The sequence below is a fragment of the Pholcus phalangioides genome, unplaced genomic scaffold (assembly GCF_987345545.1).
Source record: "Pholcus phalangioides strain wild (caught in Gottingen) unplaced genomic scaffold, Ppha-v1.0 ptg000011l_1, whole genome shotgun sequence".
Classification (NCBI taxonomy): domain Eukaryota; kingdom Metazoa; phylum Arthropoda; class Arachnida; order Araneae; family Pholcidae; genus Pholcus; species Pholcus phalangioides.
Window position 1 is genome coordinate 53,993,176 of NW_028301604.1, and position 23,199 is coordinate 54,016,374.

A 23,199-nucleotide genomic window follows, 5' to 3' on the forward strand; every position below is an offset into this window, starting at 1 on the left:
CTGTTCCCTTTTCTGATTCCCCCAACGCGAGTAAGATAATGATAATTCCTTTATCCACCCATTTTTTATTCGAAAAATTCCCACAACTATGTACGACTCAAATCATCTTCGATATCTGAAGATTTTTCAAATTATTCTTTCTAGAGAATAATGAGAATAATGTTCCCCAGTCGTTATTTAGGAAAATATTTCTAAAGATTTTCTCAGAAGAGTGTTTCGTTGGTACATTAACAATCTTCCTTCTGTCGCTGATGCACTGAGCATGCTTGACATGCTAAGATCAAATCATTTATAAAACGAAAGTTTTTCCGTCATCGACGAACGCCTTAAAAGAAACAACTCAACCTATGAACTCTTTCATTAGGGAAAAAAAGAAGCAACAAATATAATTCATTTATGTACATAATCTGTATATTTATTTATTTATATACAATATTGCTTGGCCGAGGCCTATACAAGGGAATGCGGTGGTGAAGTTTGATAGAGACGATTGATGTTAAAAAAGGAAATAAGAAAATATTGTACAATCAATATGTTTGACGGGAGGTTGTTCCAATCGGTTATTGTTCGAGGAAAGAAGCTAAATTTTAAACAATTTGTGGATACAAAGATGGGTTTCAATTTTTTTGAATGCTTAGTTCTTTTTGAAAAGTATGAAGCTGGAGAAAATTGGAAGTGTGTCGATATGAAAATGGCCATGAAAGATTTTGAAAAGGAAAGTTAATTGAGAGATATGTTTACGGGTGAAAGGCGGTTGGATATTGAGTTGGCACTTTTGAGTTCAGTGACGGAAGCAGAGGATGACCAACAGTTGAAGCGGGCGGATTTAATTTGAATAGATTCTAATTTGTCTATGTTTGAGAGAGTATGGGGGTCCCAGATTTCACAGGCATATGAGAGTACAGGAAGGATGTAAGTTTGGAAGCAGAGATGTCTGAGGTGACGGTTGGAGTTTTTGAGGTTTCGACGAAGAAAAAAAAAGTTTTTGGAAACACTTATGAAAGACGTAATCAACATGGAGATTCCCACGGAGGTCGGCAGAAATAATTACACCCAGATATTTATAATTAGAAACTTCGGTGATTAAAGAGTTATTGATAGTGTAAGAAGAATTGAAGGAAAGTCTTTTGCGAGTAATTTTCATAAAAACTGTTTTTGAAGAATTAAGGGGTGATTGCCAGAACTAGCACCATTCCGATACAATGTTGAGGTTATTTTGGAGAGATGCTTTGTCGGATTCGTTTTGCACTGATTGTTAGATGACGCAATCACCTGCAAAGAGTCTGATATGGCAATTTATAGAATTAGAAAGATAGTTAATATAAATCAAAAATAATAATGGCGAGAGGACCGAATCCTGGGGGGTGCCAGACTTAACCTGGAGAAATGGGGAGTTCTGGCCCTTGAAGAAGACAAACTGACTGCGGTTTGTGAGGAAGGCTTCCACCCATTTAAACAATTGAACACGTAGGCCAAGGTTTTGGAGTTTAAGTAGGAGTTAATTGTGGGGCACCCTGTCAAAAGCTTTAGAGAAATCCAAGAAAATTACATCAGGTTGGACGTTTTTGTCGATACTGCTTGATAAATCTTGTATGAAAAGAACTAATTGGGTAGTTACTGATAAAGATGATCGAAAGCCGTGTTGATGCTACTATGTGCTCAAAAATCTTGCATTAGGTAGAGGTGATAGCGACTGGTATGAAATTGAGGGGTTTGAATGAGATCCTAATTTATGAATAGGAATAATCTTATTAATTTTCCAGTCGGAGGAAAGTTAGATTAGTTTAATGAGACGTTGAAGATAATCAAAAGATAATTAGAGATTTCATCAGCGCAAAATTTGATAATATGATTTGAGATCCCATCGGGGCCAATGGAGTGGGGTTTCAGTTTTTTTAAAAGGTTCAGAAGGCCTGCTTTAGTGAAGAAGACAGGACTAGAGTTAGAATAATGAATCGGAAAAGGAGTACTGGGAAAGAGTGGGGTCAGAGGAAAAAGCCCGATTAATTCTGTGTCGATATCAAGATGAGAAGTAAGGTCAATGTTATCAATTTTAAGGGAAGAAGGGCCAGATGATTTAGGGCGAAGAAAATTCCAAAATTTTAACGGGTTAGTTTTAAGGTAATTAAGGTAAATAGTTAGTTACGTAATTTGTAATTTGGCGAAGGATGAGATCTTTAAGATCACGTGTAGAGACTGAGATCTTATTTCTGAGAGAAAGGGAGTAATTGAATTTTAGTTTGGAGACATTTCATCGAATTTTCGTTTTTAAATTGATAATATCACGATTGATCCAGGGGTTAAATATACATTTTGAACAGGTATTTTTGATGGAAACAGAGGCTTTTCATTTTTCGATAACAGCTTTGAATTTACTCCAGAGAATGTGAACATCATTTGAGGAAGATGATGAAACGAAATCAGGAAAATGGGTGCGAAGGATATTTTGCAAAAGGGAAAGTCGGCCTTGTCTAAGTTGAGTTTTGCAGCGTATGTAAAGGAAGGGAGAGTGTGATGGAGGGAAAAATTAACAAAAGGCATTTTGTGGTCGGAAATGCTATCAAAAACTGAGAAATCGGAAACCGGGATTTTATTTGAAATAGCAATTTTGTCTAATGTAGAGCTTGAGTGGTTCGAGATTATTGTCGGTTCTAGAATAGTTTGAACGAGATTAAACTTAAGGAAAAGAAAAAGAACTCCATATTATAGTATGTGTGTGTGTGCGCGAGAGAGAGAGATAAAGTGGTTACCCGAGAGGGACTCTATTTTGTGCCAGTCAATTCTGGGTGGGTTCCAGTCACCAGCTATAATTAGAAAGTGTGAATTATAAAATCTGTCTAAAATTGATTCCAATTCGACGAAACAGTGAAGATCTGGAGCGGGGGGGGGGGTAAATAAAAAGAAAATATTGCAATGGGAGTGCAGTTCGGCCAACGCCACTCAGCACCAACAATTTCAAGATTGGTGTCCAAAACAATTTCAAGAGGAATGGAGCTGGTAAAGATGAGGGCAACGCCCCCCCCCCCCGGAATTTCAATCTTTATGAAACACAAGGTAGTTAGGCGGTAAGAATTCGGTATTGCTAATATTTCTATATAACCAGGTTTCAATGACAGCAAGAAAATTGGGATTATGAACTAACAATATGGATTCGAAAGAATGAATTTTATTGGTAATGTTTCTAGTATTAATAGCACCGATTTTGAAGGATTTTTCCTGAAAATCAGGAAAAAATATCATTAGTGTTGGGATCCCAAATGTATTTAGTGTTATTGATGAGGGCAAAGTTATGAAATAATTTGACTTTCAAACTAGCATCGCGGAATTTCTGGGAAGCCCTCAAAATCTGTACCCTTCTTACCTTTTATTAGTAAATTTTTATAAAAATGAAATACTTCGCGAAATCGGAGTCACTCAAAGACATTCGCTTTTTTGACCGAATTTTTATTGAAAGTCACGTATATGTTACTGCCTAAGCCCGAAGTGTGGCCAATTCGCGACGGAGCCGTCCACTTCGTGAATTGGCCAAGAGTTTTGGTCAAAGCTCGAATTGCAGAAATGATTCGGAAACGAAATTTGAGAGAAAAAACTACAAAAATAATTATACAAACATATAGTTTTTTTTGCCAAATTTTGCAGAAAAAAATGATTACCGCATCGAGACTGCGGTCTGATGGGTTGCCATAACTAACGTGGACATAATTATCACGAAAAAATACGCCAAGTTGACGGTTATCCCGAGGTCTATATTTATGAAATTGACCAATTCACGAAGTGGACAGATCCGTCACAAATTGGCCAATTTCGGACTCTTTGGCAGTAACATATACACCAATGAGTCACAAGAGAAGCGCCGAGGTAGGTTTCAAAAATAATGTAATTATTTAAGAGTATGATATTATATGTATTAATAATAATAATAATAAAATGATACGTTTTGAATTAAAATACAGTGCAATAAATTACATATACAAATACTGTATATGTAATATGCATTGTAATTGAAGAGTCTAGTGCGAGAACCAGACAGCTTCATTCTTTTTCTATATTTTTCTTTGTATTTTGTTCATAAAAATGGACTCTCATTTGGTAAAACCCCACCAATTGAACCGAATAACATTCAACGAGATATGATAGTATACAGTGGATCCCGCTTATAATGTTTTTTATAAGAAACATCATGAAAATACGTTGTAAGCGGGAAAGCGCCTTAAACGGGAAGTGTCAATGAGAATTATAGTAAGCATTGTGACCACGATAGCGGCACTTGTGCTGTCACCGGTGGCAAGAATCAGACACCCCCAGCGGCTAACTAGTTATTACCTCGGTTTAATTCATGGTTTATCAAGCAAAAAAAAGTTCGAAAATTTAGCTGGCAATGAATTATGTTCCTCCAGATTACCAGCGGTTCCAAACAGTGCTGCTTAAAGTGCTTTGTGGACCTCCGGGTGGATTGATTTTTCTGAGGTTCTTTAGTTGACTCAAAATGCCTGTTTAACAGTTTAGGATGCTCAATCTCGAAAATCTTAACCAGTTTGTATTATCATGAAGCCTCCAGGCCATGCCCGGGTGTGCTCATGCGTTAAAACGGTACTGATTCCACAATTAACTAAAATAAGATTCCACAGTCAATGATGAACATTTGAGTGATGAAGCAATTGATACTGATAACTGTAATACTGGAGTGATAAACATAGTGAATGGTGATTCTCAGAGAAAGTTCTATAAACTTTTTTTATTATCTAATGTCAATAGCTCGTTCATTCGAAACGATTGCTTGCATAGTTTAACCATATGCAGTCCAACCCCGTTGTAGCACCAACACCGCTTACCGCCAAATTTTTTCAGTGAACAAATGTTTCATATCTGTGCTTCCCATATCTGTTTCCCGTATGATAAAGGCCGCATTAGTACTTGCAGGACAACCCCGTATATTGGGACAAAGTCTTCAGGCAAAGATTGAAAAAGCTGTAAAAACAGTGCCTCCTGTGACTTTGAATTGTCCATGTATTGTCGGATAATCAGCATGGGTTCAGGAAGGGGAAGTCATGTGTAACTAACCTCCTTTGCTTCTATGATTACGTGACTAAGGCTTTGGGTAAGAGCAAAAATGTCGACGTTGTTTACCTTGATTTCCAGAAGGCATTCGATCGGGTCCAACATGGCAAACTCTTGAAGCGTTTACACGAGATTGGAATAGGGGGCAACTTGCTGAATTGGATAGAATCGTGGTTAAGAGATAGGTCGCAACGAGTTATGGTGAACGGGGAATTCTCTGGTTGGGCAGACGTCACAAGTGGAGTTCCTCAGGGAAGTGTCCTTGGCCCCATACTTTTTTCACTTTTTATCGATAAACTCGATCAGGGTATCGATGGAATTACTAGCAAATTCGCAGATGATGTGAAGCTAATGGGGGTAATCGGGAATGAAAGCGATAGGGAGTTGCTCCAGACCAACTTAAACAAGATTGCAGCATGGGCAAATGAATGGAGCATGACGTTTAGCGTAGATAAGTGCATGGTCGCTCATTTTGGTTCGAACAACCCACGGTTCTCTTACGAGTTGAATGGTGTCACTATCCCGGATGCAACTAGAGTCACCGATTTGGGAATTCTCATTGACGAGCGACTTAAGTTTTCTGAACATTGTTCAGCGGTTGTCAAAAAATCGAATAGAATGCTTGGTCTCATTTTCAAAAAGGTCTCTTCGCGTTCTCCTAAAGTCATTCTTCCTCTTTTTCGAGGCTTAGTTCGTCCTGGACTGGAGTATGCTGTAAGGTTTTGGAGACCATACCTACAGAGGGACATAGACTTGGTTGAAGGGGTGCAGAGAAGAGCTACGCGTGTCCTTATTGGCACACAGGGCTTGAGTTATGAAGAAAGACTTCATTTTTTGAATATGTTTACATTGGATGAACGCAGGTGTCGAGGAGATATGATCGAAGTGTTCAAAATTTTCAATGGGATGGATAGGATGGACCATGAACTTTTAGTACACCGCCAATCGACTGCTTTTACAAGGGGACACCAGTATCGATTGGTGAGGGACAATGCAAGGTTATGGTGTCGCAGGGAATTTTTCTCCAATAGGGTTGTTAATAAATGGAATAGCTTACCCCCGGAGGTAGTAAATTGTAACACAATTGACACGTTTAAAAAGAAATACGATAAACATGTTGGGGTAAATCGAGAAGCTATCCATTCTTAGAATAAGACAACCATAAGTAATCTTTATGGGCATCGTATAATATTTTATCATGTGTATATATTGTTTGTAATTTGTGTTAATTGCATTTTTAATTGGGTTGCTGTATTTTTGAAACATATGACAACCATATTTTTATGGGCATCTTTTTATCAGCCACCTCGTTGGGCATTTTGCCTGTTGTGGCGTTGTATTTGTATTTGTATTTGTATTTGAACTGATTTCACCAGTGAATTTGATTTTTTTGCATTTAAAAAAATTGTGTAAATTTTTCTATTAACTTTTTCACTATCATTACTTACAATAATACGATGCTACGATATCCCGTTAGCATAAAAAAATACTTTATAAACACGAGATCTATTTTTTTATTCATTTAATCATACAATTACAAAACTTTTTGAGGGCTAAGCTGGCTTCTGAGCCCCCTATTTATCATCAACATTTTTGAAAATAAAACAGCATTGTGTTGAAAAGTATTACCAATTCTATTTTTCATGCGGAAAAAAAATTTTGATAACGGCTAGAATTTTTGTGATCTAAAAACTTATAGAGAAAATGCTCTAAAAAATGCATTTATTTTGTGTCTTGAAAAACTAAAATTATGCCCTGAAAAGTAAAATTATGCGTAAAAAACTAAAATTAGCCCTAAAAGATTAAGACTATGCCCGACAAAGTGAAAAAAAAACCCCTCAAATTATTCTTTTCTTTTTCCGGTAACATTAATTTCAGCAAAATAATTTGAGGATGATAAATTTTTATGTAACTAATACTATTTTACAAAAATTAGTTGTTGCTTTGACTGAAATTCTTCAGTTCGCTAATTACTACATGTGTATCACAGAATCAGTAGGTAACACGGAGGGAGAACCTAGGGATGCACCTTCGGGTACAATGGCCCAACGGTTATGGCCTTGTACAAAAGCAGCAAATGATGTGAAAATATTGAGGTCCTGTTATCTACGTGACCTGCCTGAAATTGATTGGATGGTGAATCAATTTACAGACATACTATTATTAGGGGGGAAAGACAGTTGCATAGGACCTTGAGGAACCACCAGGCAACCTTGACTGCATGACTAACTTACAATAAGTCTACTCCAGAACATTTTATCTCCAGCTTAACTCTTTGCTGAAGATACGCAAAAAAAACCCCAGAGGTTTTTCCGGCACTTCGTTGGTATAGTTCGTATTTTATAGTGCCGCCCTTGCAGTAAGGAAGACCCATGGATATTTTTTCCTTCTCAGTTTATGTATAGCTTATGGGTTCGGATAAAAATCCGAATGCACAGGGCCTTCCTATTAATGAAGTATCGTTGTTTCCTGATGTGGACCATATCGAATTCACCTCGACATAGGACCGCAAAATGTTAACGAAAGGGAGATTTAAGAATCGGTAAAGTCGATAAGATGAATGGGTACAGATGCGGCTAGAAAACCAAGATCCACCCCTCCCCCCCCGCCTTTATTATCTCAATATCATATAAGCCTTTCAGTGAGAAATAGAGATGGCTGGGGGAAAACCCCCATTTTCATTTAAAATGCTGATATATGCAAAACAAATGCACAAAAAGTAAAACTATGCCGTAAAAGGACTGAAAATGAAGAAAAAAATGCTCTGTCGTGTAAAAATAGCGAAATATGCAAAATCATTTAAAAAAAATTATGCAAAGTCATAGAAATCTAGCCCTAATAATGACTATAGCATTCGAGTTTGACAGGAACTGAAATTGAAAATTAGATATGGCAGCCATTTTTCTTTCAATTGTGACGTGCGTCGAAACTCGGAAGCTCAGCTCGCAAAATGAAGATAACACTGAAGCAAGCAGGCGATTGAGAAAGACTGAACAAGCAGAACGGATATGGTGCCACCCATACTCTAACTTCCGAAAAAGAAAACGAAAAGGAGTCAACTTGCATTCTTTTCTTCGCGGTCCATCCCCTCTCTCTGCGACTTCACAAGTCACGCTTGTCAGTTCGGTCACGTGGTATTGTTATCCCTACGATATAGATGAGTACCCGAGGACACACCTAGTTAGAGTGCTCTTGTAGTGCAAAAGTAGTAGATCGGAGTCACCATTACAACCATATTACAAGTCTGTCGGTTCTTCTGTGCGCTTGTTGCAACCCACTCAAGCAAGAAACTGTGAACGTCGCTGATTCCGATACCATTCTTGTTGAATGATATGTCAGGCTTTAACGAGCTCATACAAATTGCCGCGGCGCTTTACAACATGTGCGACTTTTCTTACAGAAGTTGGGTTCAATAAGAAAAAGAGTTTTCTTAAAGGTCGGCTTCTTTCTTCGGCGTTAGAGAACTACGATCAAGATTCGTACAAGCCATTCGACACAACTTTCCGCTCCTTGGAGCGAAATGGAATGCATGGATGGTCATGAGAACGTACATTTTACGAGTCCTCTGATGGATAGGATAAAGTTTCATGATCTGTTCTTCATATGTGAGATACATTTTCTATGAAAATAAACCCTTTCCGGCATTTTTCTCGGTATTTCACAAAACATCAATATGAATATTAAGAATTCAATTTGTAATATAATTGTAATAAGAGTAACTGTGTAATTTCTATGCCCGTGATTTCAAGTGTAACTCTTAATTGTTAGGCGTAATCAATGAATTTCATCGCGATCAGACAGTGTCGATTAATTTAATTAATTCGACCCACTCTATAATATAAGCCCACCCCATACATTTTTTTTTTAAATTTATGAAATTTGGTGCACATATATAATTTTATCCATATTACCTTTCTTTTTTTTTAATTTGACATTTAACACCAATATAAAATAAATAATCAAAGAAAGAAAGGAGAAAAAAAATAAAAAAATAAAACAAAGCATTAGCACACACATAAACGTTTACACATACATTTTATGACGCCGCGAGTCACAACAGTCTTTCTAGGAAGCAATAAATAACACACATTTATCACTGCTATTCGTCAAATCGAATGCGCAACATATTTGCTCATGTGCAATAAGAACAACATTTTTATAATTCCATATCACTTCAATTTGAACAAATGTTTTTTTCAAAAATCTCATTATTGTGTGACACATACTTACAATACGATACAATACACCATCAAAAATATTTTCCACAAAAAAAAAACTTTTAATTCTGATCAAACCAAAAACCACAATGTCACAAAAAGTTTTCAATTCAAATTATATTTCATATACCGCATTTTTTAACGTGTATAAGAAACCCCCTGATTTTTCGGGCTTAAAATAAAATTTTGGGAAAAAAGTTTTCGTCAAAGATATTTTTATATTTCAAGATATAAAAAGATATTTTTTGTTCATCATCTATTAAATTCCTCATCACTCTCATTCGATATACATCATAATCAGCGTATCAACTACTTTATTATCATCATCAGGTCCCTCTCATCGTAAATTGCCCAAGGAATTGGGTAATTTGTTTACATCGTTTGTGTATCGTTTGTTATATCAAACTGATGATTTAAAATTATCGTAAAATGATAATTTTAATTGTGTGTGAAATATTTTTATTTGAATAATCAAGTGCTGAAAAATTTTTAAAAATAAAGAGCCGCTGCTTTTTTTTTCTTGGAGTTGATTTGATCTCACGTGCTACTTGATTGTACTGCGAATTATGACATTCATATAATTTCGAATAGTGTGTGTATACGGTTTGGCGACAGATCCGCACAACGTCATTTCCACACAAGTGGAATTTGGGGACATTAACACGCACAACCATGGCCCCCACAAGGGCAGGGCTGACAGGACCCGTAATGATTCTTATCACTGAGATTTTTCACACTATAAATTAACGATAGAGGGGCTCCACCAACGATCCCAGCATAGAAGCCCAGCTGCAGGATTTGGGGGCCATGCACGCAACCAAGCCTTTACTTGAATTTCCTCTGGAGGCTGTTTCTACATCACATTGTTGAAGTTCAACTATTTTATCACTGAGTTGTCGGGAAATACTTTTGGAATATATTTCACTCCCTCGCAAGCTATTTTTTAATCGGCTAAGTCTTACGGAAAAAGTAGCAAATCAGTGATCATACATAATCACCAATCGCCTCGGTGAATTTTATGAATTTTAATGTGTTTGCCCCTTTCACCAGTGATTATCCCTACTTCCTGATTAAAGTAACATTCATAATTTTGATAAATTATGAATGATAATTTTGATAAAATAAACATGAAAAAAAATTATCTCATCTGTTCTCTTCATTTAATCAGTTTATTAGTTTGTGATACGTCCACGAGACAGGCATTTTGCCATAAAAATTGAATTAAATTAGAATGAGTGTTAAAACATTTTTTTCAACACACATAAACATTTATAAATCAAACTAACATTACCGATCGAATGCATAATCTATGGTAAATTCGCATAATTCATTGACGATTTATTACATGTACTAATATGACCTAAGACCGACCAACATAATCACCGATAAATGTGATAAATTCTTGGTATAAGAACAAAATCTATCATACCAAAATGATTATGTATAATCACCGAATTTTTCCCTTTAATTGTATCCACTAAAGTAATGAATATGAAATTTGGTCAGTAGTTTCATTTTATGAAGTAAAGACCCACTAAGAAATTATTTTTCGGAATTCGACCCCTAAAGGGGTCATAAGGGGGTTCAAAAGTTACATAGAGAAATCACGCGAAAATCACTGGAGCAATATTTATGAAATTTGGTCAGTAGTTTTATTTCATGACGTAAAGACTCACTAAGAAGGAGTTTTTCAAAATTCCACCCCTAAGGAGATCATAAGAGGGTTTCGAAGGTTATAAAGAGCTCACTAAGAAGGAGTTTCTCAAAATTCGACCCCTGAAGGGGGTCATAAAAGGGTTCAAAGTTTATACAGAGAAATCATGCCGAGCCGAAACCACTGGAGTAATTAATATTTGTGAAATTTGGTCTGTAGTTTGATTTCATAAAGACTCACTAAAAAGGGTTTTTTCAAAATTCGGCCCCTAAGTTGATCATGGGAGGCTCAACGGTTATATGGGACAATCATTGCTGAGCCGAAATCTCCGAAGCTATAAATATGAAATTCGGTCAGTATTATATTTTATAATTCAAAAACTCCACCACGACGAGATTTCTGGAAATGCAACACCCAAGGGAGTCACAAGGGATTCAAATGTTATTGGAAGGAATCCACGCGGGTATAACAGCTAGTATTAAATATAATACGTTGCTGCATGTTGTGTGTCAAATATTGTATTGTGTTTGATCCAGCCCACATGATGCCTCAGTCGTTCGCAGGAGAGAAAGAGAAGGGTCACACATGTGAAAAAAAAAAATTCTTGTTAAAATAACCTATCACCCAACTAGACATTAGATGTTCATGATGAATGCACATATTAGCATATTAGAATTTAAGAACTCATATAATCGATGAACCAATATTTTGCAGATTTAAAATCCGATTATTTATGCTGATAATGGGAGTCGTCATTCTTTACAAAATATTTGATCTCATTTTTCTTCACATGATCAGTTTTGTCACTCCGCCCATGATTTCTCTGGAATAAATCAACCGAACTTTTACCAGGATTTCGGAGGAAAGTTAAGAGAGAACACACTAGATGATAAACAAGATGCTGTTGACGTTATCGGAGAAATTTTTATCATTAGAAGATTTTTTTCCCAAAAGCTAAAACTGATAATTTTCAAAAGAAAACCATGAATAGTTTTGGGTGAAAACATAATAATATATACAAAGTTTAAAATTTATCGAGTAGCCTACACTCGCATGGTAGCATTGCGCTGGCTTCGAACAATAGTCAATAATTCCTACAAAAGTTAAATTGCAGTTCTTAGTAACTTGAAGAATTTCAAAGTTTGTTATATAGAGCAGTGGGGTCCTCTTAACCGGTGGTGCAGCGAAGCATTTTTAGGGGTGCGAGAAGGAAAAGAAACACTACATGCTGACTGATTATTCAGAAAAATTGAAATGATGAAAAAAATTGAATTTTTTTTCAATTCTTTAAAAAATGTGGGGAAGCATACTGTGACATTTTCATTTTGAAATGTGTCACAAAATTCGCTGCAAAAGTTTTTTTTTCGGTTAGCAATCGTATTTAATCATTTCGATGGAAGAAAAATACCATTGATACTCAAAACAATTTTCGGTGTGTTTAAATTCATACCTCGTGTTAAAACAGCGTGTTATGCTTATATAGATTTGATACTGTCGTGAGCATGACTCAGAAGAAAACTTCAAGAAATTTAATCAAGTGTCAAAAACTTGTATGTATTGTGTTTTGGCAGGAATCGATAAGTGAAAAACACACAATTCATATTTTTTTCTTCCAAAGTTAGAAAAATGTTAAAAAATGATACTTTTTTTGTTTAGTTTTTGAATTAAAGTTCGAAAAAAAAGAAACCGAAACAAACAATATAAAGCATAGTCAAAAAAGGATTTGGTAATAATTGCATGTAAAAGAATTTGTAAAAACTAATTGAGGGATAGCTAATGTAATTAATTACAAAAACTAAATTTTGTAAAAAATAGTAAACGCATTAATCAAGGGGTTGTTTGGAGGTAAATCGTATTGCGCTAGGGTTGCGGAACAGAAAAAGGGTTAAGAACTACTGTTTTAGAGATGATTTTTTTTCCCCTTTTCTAAGTGAAATAATGCATCAGACACAATATACTGTATTACTGATGTCATTTCCTTCACTTATCAATGCTACCGGAACGGCATTGTTACCAGCTAGCTTGAAATTGATACTGAAAATACTATTTTCTGGGGAAAATTTAACACCTTGGATCTAATTGAGGGAAAACTCTTTGATAATAAAGGCAGATTTTAATCGGAAGTGTTTCAGACCTATGGATGTTCAGCTTGAGTTTAGTGTGGGAGTTTTTAATTTCTGAATTAATGATCGAGGTGCTCCGAACAGAGGCGCATGCAAGTGGGCACGCAGGGGGTCCGTGTCCCATCCAAGACAATAAAAAATTTAAAATATTTTAAATATTTTCTCATAAAAAATTAAAATATCGAAGGAAAATACCTTCACAGTATGTCTGCTGTCTTAACCAATTTCTATTAATTTAAAATGCTTTTTATGTATCAGTAACTTGAAATTTCTCTAGAAGAAATTCCTGTGCTCCCCTCCCAAACCCCTTCAAAATTAACGGCATTTAATGGCATTATCGTATTGCGAGCTCATTACCGAGTAATCTAAACATAATTTCTGAATCCACCCAGGGTGCTGATGAAGTATTGAAAATCTGACCAAATAATAAAGTTGAGATATCATTGCATCCAATCCCTCATATTTCATAGAATGGAAAAATTAACAAAAACAATAATTCCAATCACAAATATGCATGAAAAACGATTTCAGCGGCCCAATTTCATGCAGAGATACAGCCCCCTTATAACTTCAGATCATTTATGGTAAAGAAGAACCCCATGTGTGTGGAAATGTGCCGTGCGGATCTGTCTATACACCATGTATACTTGGTGGTTTATCCACTTATTGGCCCTATATAATGAGGTTCCCTTTTCTGAAAAAATAAAATTAAAAAAATACACCGTTTTTTTGGGCTCGCTTTTTGGTTTTCTAGAGAATGATGAGAGGTCAGGTTTTTTTTTCAGATGTAAATATTGTAAATACTTATAAATACTCGCATTTAACCTACAGTACGTGTCGGATTGCATTTTATAATGCTGTACATAATCCCTTATCTGGATTTGAAATCATTTTTCTCTTGTTTATTTGAGAGACTCTGGTATGAGCTCCTATTTTTCATCGATTTGCATATTAATTTCTCTTGAATAGCCCAACCCGGGCATCAGGTGAACCTAAGTTTTCACCACACACAACCCAATTTATTTACTTTCTACATGGCTTATCGCACTACTGCTCGACAATCGGCAGAGTAATGATGATGAAGTTTAATGAGTTATTGCTCTCATTGGGACCTATATCACAAATTACGGTTTACAGATTTTCATAAAAAACTAAAGTTTAACTCATAAAATTTGATATACAGGGTGTTCTGTTAATGGACTGAGACAAACTTAGAGGGTTGTTAGTAGACATCAAGAGGAACAAAAATTGCAATGGAACATGGTGTCACAAACCACGTTGAGAGGGTGAAAATCTCAAAAAACGCATGCAGGTTTCAATGTCACGCTGGAACGACAAAAAGTACAATAATAACTACAAAAAGATTTATTTGTTTTATTATTACAAGAGTTGTTGTGGAAGTGGCGGCCGCTGACGTCATTGCATAGTCTACAACGACGAAAAAACGATTCCCGGACGCGCTCGAAGATACCAGGTATGCTTTTTGATGTCTGCCGCAGGGACTACAATCCGCGCTATGAGATCCTCCGGTGTGTCCACGGGCGTCGCATAAACGAGTGATTTAAGGTGACCAGATAGGAAAAAGTCACACGGATTGAGATCCGGCGATGCTGGGTGGAAGGATTGCACAATCTTCATGCTCATCATCTTCTAAATTTCGTTCGTAAACTTCATGTTCGTAAAAAGCCTAATTGTGAAAAAAAAATGGATTGGTTAAATCATGCATAAGTCGGGCCCTGGATCAGAACCACCCTTAAAGATGTGCAACAGATGCGGTCGCACCGGGCCCCGCACTTAAGCTAATAGAAGTGAAAAAAATATACACACATATGCATCAAATAAATTATTTTTTCGTAGCAAATAAGGTGTTTGAGCTTCAGGCGCGGATCTATGGGGAGGAATATGCATTATTGCACCCGATGCGGTAATTCATGAAATTTTTGGAACTTCTACAGGGTGGGCAAAAAGTCCGTAGAAACTTTAAAAATGAATAAAAACCGTAAAAATAACCGAAATAAAAAACGGTTTGCAAGGCTAGCATCGCTAGACCATGGGAATTTTTTAAGACAGGAAAAGAAAACAACAAACAGCCGATAGGTGGAGCTGGTACGATTGACTTCGGTAGAAATATGCAAATGAGATGGTTATAAGAACTTGCGTTCGTAATCCACAACCAGTTCACCGTTGCAAACCGTGTATGTGGACCTGCTGCACTGTGCAGTTGCTGGATTTTTGACTTGCCTGCAATGTGTTATCCCCTGTGGTGGAGGTCATGGAGAACACATTCTGCTGGAATAAACGATTTAGAGGTATTCTGTTCGTTATTTGCGTATCTTTTCTTCGACTTGTGTACGGCATCGCCAACTATCGGCTGTTTTTTGTTATTTTTTTTATGTCTTAAAAAAATTCCCGTGACCTAGCGATGCTAACCCTGCAAACCGTTTTTTATTTCGGTTGTTTTTCCGGTGTTTATGAATTTTTAAAGTTTTTACGGACTTTTTGCCCACCCTATACATAATAATATTGCATTCAATCAATCCGTTGCAAATTATCTGTATCAACGTTTTTGATTAAATAAAATATTCAAGAAAACTTCGACTAAAAAACGGGAAAAATCGGAACCGACGAAAGTAGGGAATGTTCCAAAAAATACGGGACAAAATGCGGAACGCAACGTATGGTCACCCTATTCACAACAATTTGCAAAATCGCCCTTCCCAACAGCGAGCTCTAGTCCACCCCTGCTGAGCTTCGACTGATTTGATTCTGAAATTTCCATCAATTCTTTAATTCCCATCAATTCTGAAATTATTTCTTTTATTAATTCTGAATTTTCATCAATTCCGGGATTTTTTTCCTCTCATTAATTCTGAATTTCCATGAAATCTGGATTTTTTTCATTAGTACTGGATTTTTATCACAATTCAGGAATTTTTCTTTCGTTAGAACTGGATTTTCATCAATTCCGAGATTTTTTTTCTCCCACATTAATACTGGATTTTCAAAATTCTGGGATTTTCTCTTTCATTTTTTCTGAATTTTCATTGGTGAGTAGATATTTTTCAGCATTTCCGTATATTCTGTGATAATCCACGAATCTTTGAATGAAAGCGCATTCCCTTTCCCTACAAATATAGAATTTGTGAAGAGCAAGCTTTAAAAAAAAGTCCCGAAATTATTTTCGCACCCGCGTCTGATAAGGGCGTCCCTGCCCTCGATTTAAGGAGGATGCCTGCTCACCAGGGCCGTCATTTCAACTGTTTCCAGGGGGGGGGGGGCAAACTTCTGCCGGGGGGGGGCAAATAGCACGTACTAAAGGTACGCATATATATATATATATATATACCATTTGTAGTGTATTTTCAAAAGCCAGGGGGGCAACCCCCCCACCCCAAATGATGGGTCTGCTGCGCACGCACCCTTAGTGACAACACTTATCGAAATTTTCGCAATAGATGGCACCACTATTCTGATCAATAAACCGGCCGCAGTAATAATGTTTCCTAACTTTAAAACAGAACCACTCAAAGCGTATCAATAATGCGTCTTTAATACGCTTTGGAACCACTAAAAAAAGCAGAAACAAAAAATTCTGGGAATTTCGACAGCCATTGGTGAATGCGTATAGGAAAAAAACACAAAAACACTCACATCAATGAAGAGATATATGTTTCAACTGGAGAAGCGATAAAATTTCCCTAGAAAAAAAAAAATAATTCCGGAGACCTGAAAAGTAGGACATAAGGGTGAATTTTTCAAAACGTAGGAAGACGCTCGAAATGACATCAAATAGGAGGACGGTTGGTAACCCTGTTGTAATTCCCCTCATTCATAGCTCCATGACATGTATATTTGTATTGCTTCGATCCGTCACTCCCATCTATTGGTAATGAAACGAATTGATGGCACAAAAGCATCTTTTCAATATTTTAATTTTAAAATAAAAGTAAAAAAATTTGAAACAAAATTAATATAGATTTATTTTAAAAGTATTTTATTAAAAATTTTAATTTTTCCGTTTCCATCGCAAGGGGTGGAAATGAAAATTTGATTTTTGTAGCAGCAAAAATGTTGTTCTTGTAGCTGCATTTATCAATTTTCTAGCACTTTAAAATTTTGGCAGTAAATAAAAAATACACAGTTTTTGACTATAAGATTCCATAAACGGGGTTGCGCCAAATTTGAGGATTTCCAATTCCGCCAAAGTTTTTCCTTCTTGGCGGCTTGGATTTTTTTGCTCGCCAAACATCCACAGCATCGTGAAAATGACCGACACACACAAAAAATTGAAATTTGGCATTCTTTTTTTTTTTTTTTTTGCAAGCTAGAACATCGTAAGGAGGAAATCTGGAACCAGTAACGAAAGCATTGGTTATAGGATTCACACCCGACCCATCACATTTGAGCTTCGAGTTCCTATTCTGGCAAATCCGACGCCACCAGAGTTTCTTGGTGCTATTGCTGTTTGAAACCATGCTATTGGCACATTTCGAGTGAGAAACTATAATTTTTTTGTAGTTATCGTGCTGAATTCTGTCAAAAACTGAGGTGTTTTTCGTCTGACTGAAGAATGCTCATCTATAAAAAAAAATTGTGAAATATTCCGAAGCAAAGGATGCATGATGACGAATTGGGCTTCGGCTCAATAAAATTTCAGTGATGACGAACACGATATAATGAGACTTGGGACGCTGGTGACAATAAGAAATGAAAATGGTGCAAAAATAGATAAGGGTAACACGTTAGCTTGAAAAACATTATTGTCACGAATGAAAAATTTTGAAAGAGCCATAGTGCCAAAGTAATCAGTTGGCGCCACAAAATAATCGCCACATGTGGCGCGACCCTGTTATGGAATATTGCCCAGTTTTTATATGCATATACGTAGTAGCGTACACAGGATTACTTTTTACTTTAAAAAACAGTGTTATCTCAGCTCAGAAAAAGAGGGTGTCCATGGCCCCCACAAGGGTGGGGCTGACAGTGTTCCAGCCCTGGTGCCCGGGATTATTCTTATAATTTTTTTTTCTCGCTATAAATTTACTTAAAGGGGCTCGTGAAATGTCTAGTCTAAGGGCCCGTCAAAGGTCTCAGCCTAGGGGCCCTGCTCCAGGATGTGGGACACATGGGGGTGTCCTTCCCCCCCCCCAAGGTACAAAATACATATAGATTTCCTCTAGAATAAATAATTTTTTTTTAATTTTTAAGTCAGAAAAAAATTTTGAGAGACTTCTTGATATTTATATTTTTACATTCTTTGCAATATCAACAAATGAGAGGCTTTTATCAGGCATTTTAACATAATATTTCAGATTTCAAAAATAATTTGAAAATGAGTATTTTTAGATCTATATACCTTGTAAACGTGGTAATCACTAATTAAAAAAACACTGCAGGAAAGACTTGAAACACTCATTAGAAAAGTAATTATTTTTCTTGTTTTTGCCGCTGATGCAAGTCTAAAAAGTTGTGCTTTTATTCTCTTCAGTTTCAAGCATTTTTGAACGTTTGATCTTGCTTCTTTTACCAGAATTTACCCATTTCATATTTAAAATGATAAGTGTTTCTTTTTGAGTTCGCTCTTGATCATTACCTCAGTTTGATTCAACATACTTCGAGATAACTTCTTTTGCTGGGTCATTCTTAGGATATTTATTAGAAATTCTAAGAAATTTAATAGATTTAAAACTATAGACTTAAATTATTTTTAACTTTAACTCTCTAGAAATAAGACTATTGAATAATGATTAAACTATTAGAAATTTAATAGAATGATGCACTCTGATTGAATTTTTTGTAAAAATAGAATATCTTTTTTCACTTATTTCGTTACTTTTCCGGGATTTCGTCACTTTTCCATGATCGTTGACACCCTGAATTTACCGACAGCTTTTGCGTCGCAGCTCCTGATGTTGAAGACAAATTCGTCATTGCTGTTTTTCCAGTGCGATAATACGTTCTTTCGCGAACTTTTCCATTCTGTTAAAGAATACACGAATGTTTCGTCAAATACAGCCAGTCAGGGAAAATCGACACAATTTAAGAAATAATTAATATAAGGAACACATGAATCAAAGGAATCAACTTTTTCTCGTAAAAAATATAGCTGGAAAAAGCGATTGAAGGGTTTTTTTTACATTGTTCTGTGGATGAGCGGCAATTTGCATAGTTTGACAAAATTGTATACGTTGTTGGAAGACTGTATCCCTCGCAAATACGAAAATTCTAGTTTCCTTAAGATCTTTTTCTTTGCAGGGCGGCTTAAGCGAAGATGCACCAGGGTGGCAGGTTGTAAAAGTAAAAATTCACATGGCAATCATGCTTTTAAGCCCTACGTTGATAGAGTTGGTGGAGGTGTTGAGTAAATAAGAGAAAAAGATGGCCTAGGACCGTAATACCAGAAACAAAAATGTAATCTATCACAAGGGGCAAATGTTGCATTTTGATGCTCTCAAACATTAATTTTTCTGGAACAGTAAAAAGCGAGATGTACCGTCAACAATTAGTGATATTACCGAAATTGAAGAAGGAATTAAATCTCACAGAATTAAATCTCACATTAATTAAATCTCACATTAATTAAATCTCACATTAATTAAATCTCACATTAATTAAATCTCACATTAATTAAATCTCACATTAATTAAATCTCACAGATTTAATTAATGAGACTGCTTCAGATTCGTCACGTACAGTTCCAACTAACAATTCTCTCATTATCCTTCAATGGATTAAAAACATGTGATCAAGCAAAAAAATAAATTTCGTCGTAAATGTTAGAAATGTAATCGCACTAGTTTATGTTATATATGTATGTGTATAGATGACGCTGCATGTCCATGAACCGGTCGTTTCTAGTTATCTGCGTAGGTGTGTATGTGCTTGTATACTGTGTCCTCTCTTGTATAATAAACATTCTTCTTCCTGACATAGAATCGTTCGAACCTCTCTCTTTAACAGCAGAGCGTGGTTTAGGTTTATGTTTTCGCGGTTTACGTTGGTTTCGTAAGCGATCGTCTCGTAGGTTTTATCGTGGCGGAAGGGAAACTTCAATATGTAGTGGAACCTTTCAACGGAGGGAATTATCCGTTGTGGAGTAGACGGGTGGAGGCTCTTTTTGCTGCGAAAGAGCTTGATGCTTACTTACTACGTGAAGCGGATGAGGCGAAACCAAGGGAGGTCAAGGAAGCCAAGCAAGCATACGCATTGCTGATGACTCTTATCAACGACAAGGTGTTGATGTCCATGTGTGAACAACGATCTGCCCTGCAGATATGGAACAAGCTGAAATCCACGTATACAAAGGATGGGACGGTGAGTCAGATTTTATGTCGCAAAAGGCTCGCTACCATGAAAAAGAAACGCGAATGTTCGATGCGTCAACACATCGATGAACTTCTCGGTATCGTGAACGAGATGAAATTCGCGGGGGCGAAAGTGGATGAAGCGGACGTTGTTGTTTATCTTCTCATGTCATTACCAGCGGAATATGATGTAATCAAGTCAGCGATAGAGAATCAGCCTAGTGACAATCTAAGTCTGGAATTTGTAACGAAAAGACTCGTTGATGCTGAAGCACTGATGCTAGAGAAAAGCTCATCGAAAGGACAATCGATCGAGAAAAATGCTACGTCGAATTGTGATGCTGCTTTTGGTGTTTCCAAGAAGAAAGGAAACTCATCGAAATTCCAGAAATATAAACCGAAGTGCTATGAGTGCGGTCGTGTCGGCCACTTCAAGCGGGACTGTTTATTTCGAAAAGATTCCGTTGCGAAGTAGTTTGAATCGGCTGCTGTGACTTTCGCTGTCGGTGGTGTCAACAAAGGATTCTTCATCGTGAATTCCGGTGCTACGTCACACATGTGTAGCAAGCGGGAATGGTTTGAAACGATGACATCATATAATGGAACTGTTGACTGTGCTTCAAAAACTGAACGGTTAAATATTCAGGAAATTGGAACCATCGTTGGTGAACTTGACGGGAGAAAGCTGACCCTGACCAACGTGCTGTATGTTCCGGAGCTCAACGGTGAGCTGATGTCTGTGAAACAAATTCAAGCAGCTGGATTTGCAGTTATCTTCTCAGAAAGCGGTGTTCGTGTCCGGAAGGGAAATCAAAATTTCTTCATAGCTCAACTCAACAGCAAAGGACAGTATGTAAGTGGTTTCGCTCCTCGCATAGCTTCATCGTATGTTGCTGAATGTAATCCGAAACTGTGGCATCGAAGGTTGGGTCATCCATCGAACTCAGCTGTAAAGGAACTTGGGTTTCCAGTTGAAGATTCATTTTGCGAAGTCTGTACATTTTCCAAACAGAGCGCTAAACCGATTGGGAAAGGACCGAGGAAAAGAGAAAACGAGCCTATGGTGATGGTGCACACTGATGTTTGTGGCCCGATCACTCCAGCGACCCACGCGGGTGAGGAGTATTTCATCACTTTTATTGTTGATCACTCACGATTCATGGAGGTTCGATTGCTGAAAAAGAAAAGTGAGGTTCCTACAGAACTGATAAAATTTCTCAAGCTGAATACTTCTGTGAAGAAAATAAGATGTGATAATGCTAGCGAATATGTGAAAGGCGAACTTGTTCGTTACGCAACAGAAAATGGTATCACGATTGATCCAGCTCCTCCTTATACTCCAATGTTGAACGGAGTTGCTGAACGTGCGAATCGAACTTTGCTAGACAAAGGGCGAGCCCTCATATTTGAAGCCAACTTGCCAAAACAAACGTGGGGCGAAGCAATTCGAGCTGCTGCGTACTTAAATAATCGAATTCCAAGCAATACCGTAAAGAACTGTACACCGTATAAACTGAAGTTTGGATCTGATCCCGATCTAAGCAATATTCGAGTTTTTGGATGCAGTGCGTACGTGTTAACTCCTGCAGCTCTGAGAAAGAAACTGATAAGAGATCGAAGAAAATTATCTTCGTCGGATACTCTTCAATGGGATACCGACTCATGGATCCAGAGACGAAACGTATCATAGTCTCAAGAAATGTAAAATTCAATGAAGAAAAGAAGGCCGTCATCAATGACAACATAGACGACCCGATCGATGATGCAACCGTGGAAGATAATTTCTCTTCTCAGGACAGTGATGACGATCCAACGAAGAAGGAAAGTGACGAAAACGGCCATCTCACACCAGAACCAAAAAGATCCGAAAGAGAAACGAAACAGCCGATCCGGTATCCTGATACCTATATGGCAATGGTTGCCTGTCAAGAAACTCTTGAATACAACGATATTCAATCGCTTTCGAAAGAGGAACAGCGACCCTGGAAGCAGGCCATGGACGAAGAGATGAAATGCATGATCAAGAACGACGTGTGGACTCTTGAGGAAATTCCTAGAGGAAAGCAGGCTGTCTCATGCAAATGGGTCTGCAGAAAGAAACGCGATGGTAAGCACAAAGCTCGGCTTGTAGCTCGCGGCTTCATGCAGAAAGAAGGACTGGATTACAACGAAACATATTCACCAGTCATTGATATCTCGGCTTTGCGACTTGTACTCGTGGTGATACTTCAAGAGAATCTACAAGTGTTTGTATTAGATGTGAAAACCGCGTTCTTGAACGGCGACTTAAATGAAGTGATCAACATGGATCAACCTCAGGGATATGACGACGAGAGTGGCCGGAAGTGCAAGCTGATGAAAAGTCTCTACGAATTGAGACAGAGCCCACGCCAATGGTATCAGAAATTTGTCAACTTCGTGGTCAAAACAGGCTTTATTCAATGTATTTCTGAACCGTGTATTTTTATCCGAAATTTTAATGATGCTAAGAAAATTATCATTGCTTTGTATGTAGATGATTTGTTAATTGCCGGCTCAGATGATAAGGAGCTTAAAATAATTATTGCTATGTTATCTAAAAAGTTCGAAATGTCACAATGTGAATTAGCAACAGAATTCTTAGGTATTCATGTGGAGTTCTCTTCTGATTGTTTATATCTTGATCAGAAATCCTATATTTTAAGATTGTTACAGAAATTTAATATGAATGATTGCAAACCTAGTGCTGTTCCAATGGAACCGAAATCAACATCTGCTAATTTTATTAGTGGGAATTTGTTCGAAGGACCGTACAGGGAGCTCATAGGTTCTCTGTTGTACCTGGCTCACGTTACTCGACCCGA

The 23,199-nt window shown here is 37.0% G+C and overlaps 1 protein-coding gene across 1 annotated transcript in view; it reads right to left on the reverse strand.

The window, feature by feature from the left end:
- Positions 1-14,469: 14,469 nt before the first annotated feature.
- Positions 14,470-23,199, reverse strand: part of Remo (Remoulade) — a 130,766-nt gene continuing 122,036 nt past the window's right edge. The window contains exon 18 of the mRNA XM_089239701.1: positions 14,470-14,739. Within this exon, the coding sequence (XP_089095827.1) occupies positions 14,703-14,739 (37 nt within the window). The 3' untranslated portion in view covers positions 14,470-14,702. The remainder of the gene's footprint in view (positions 14,740-23,199) is intronic.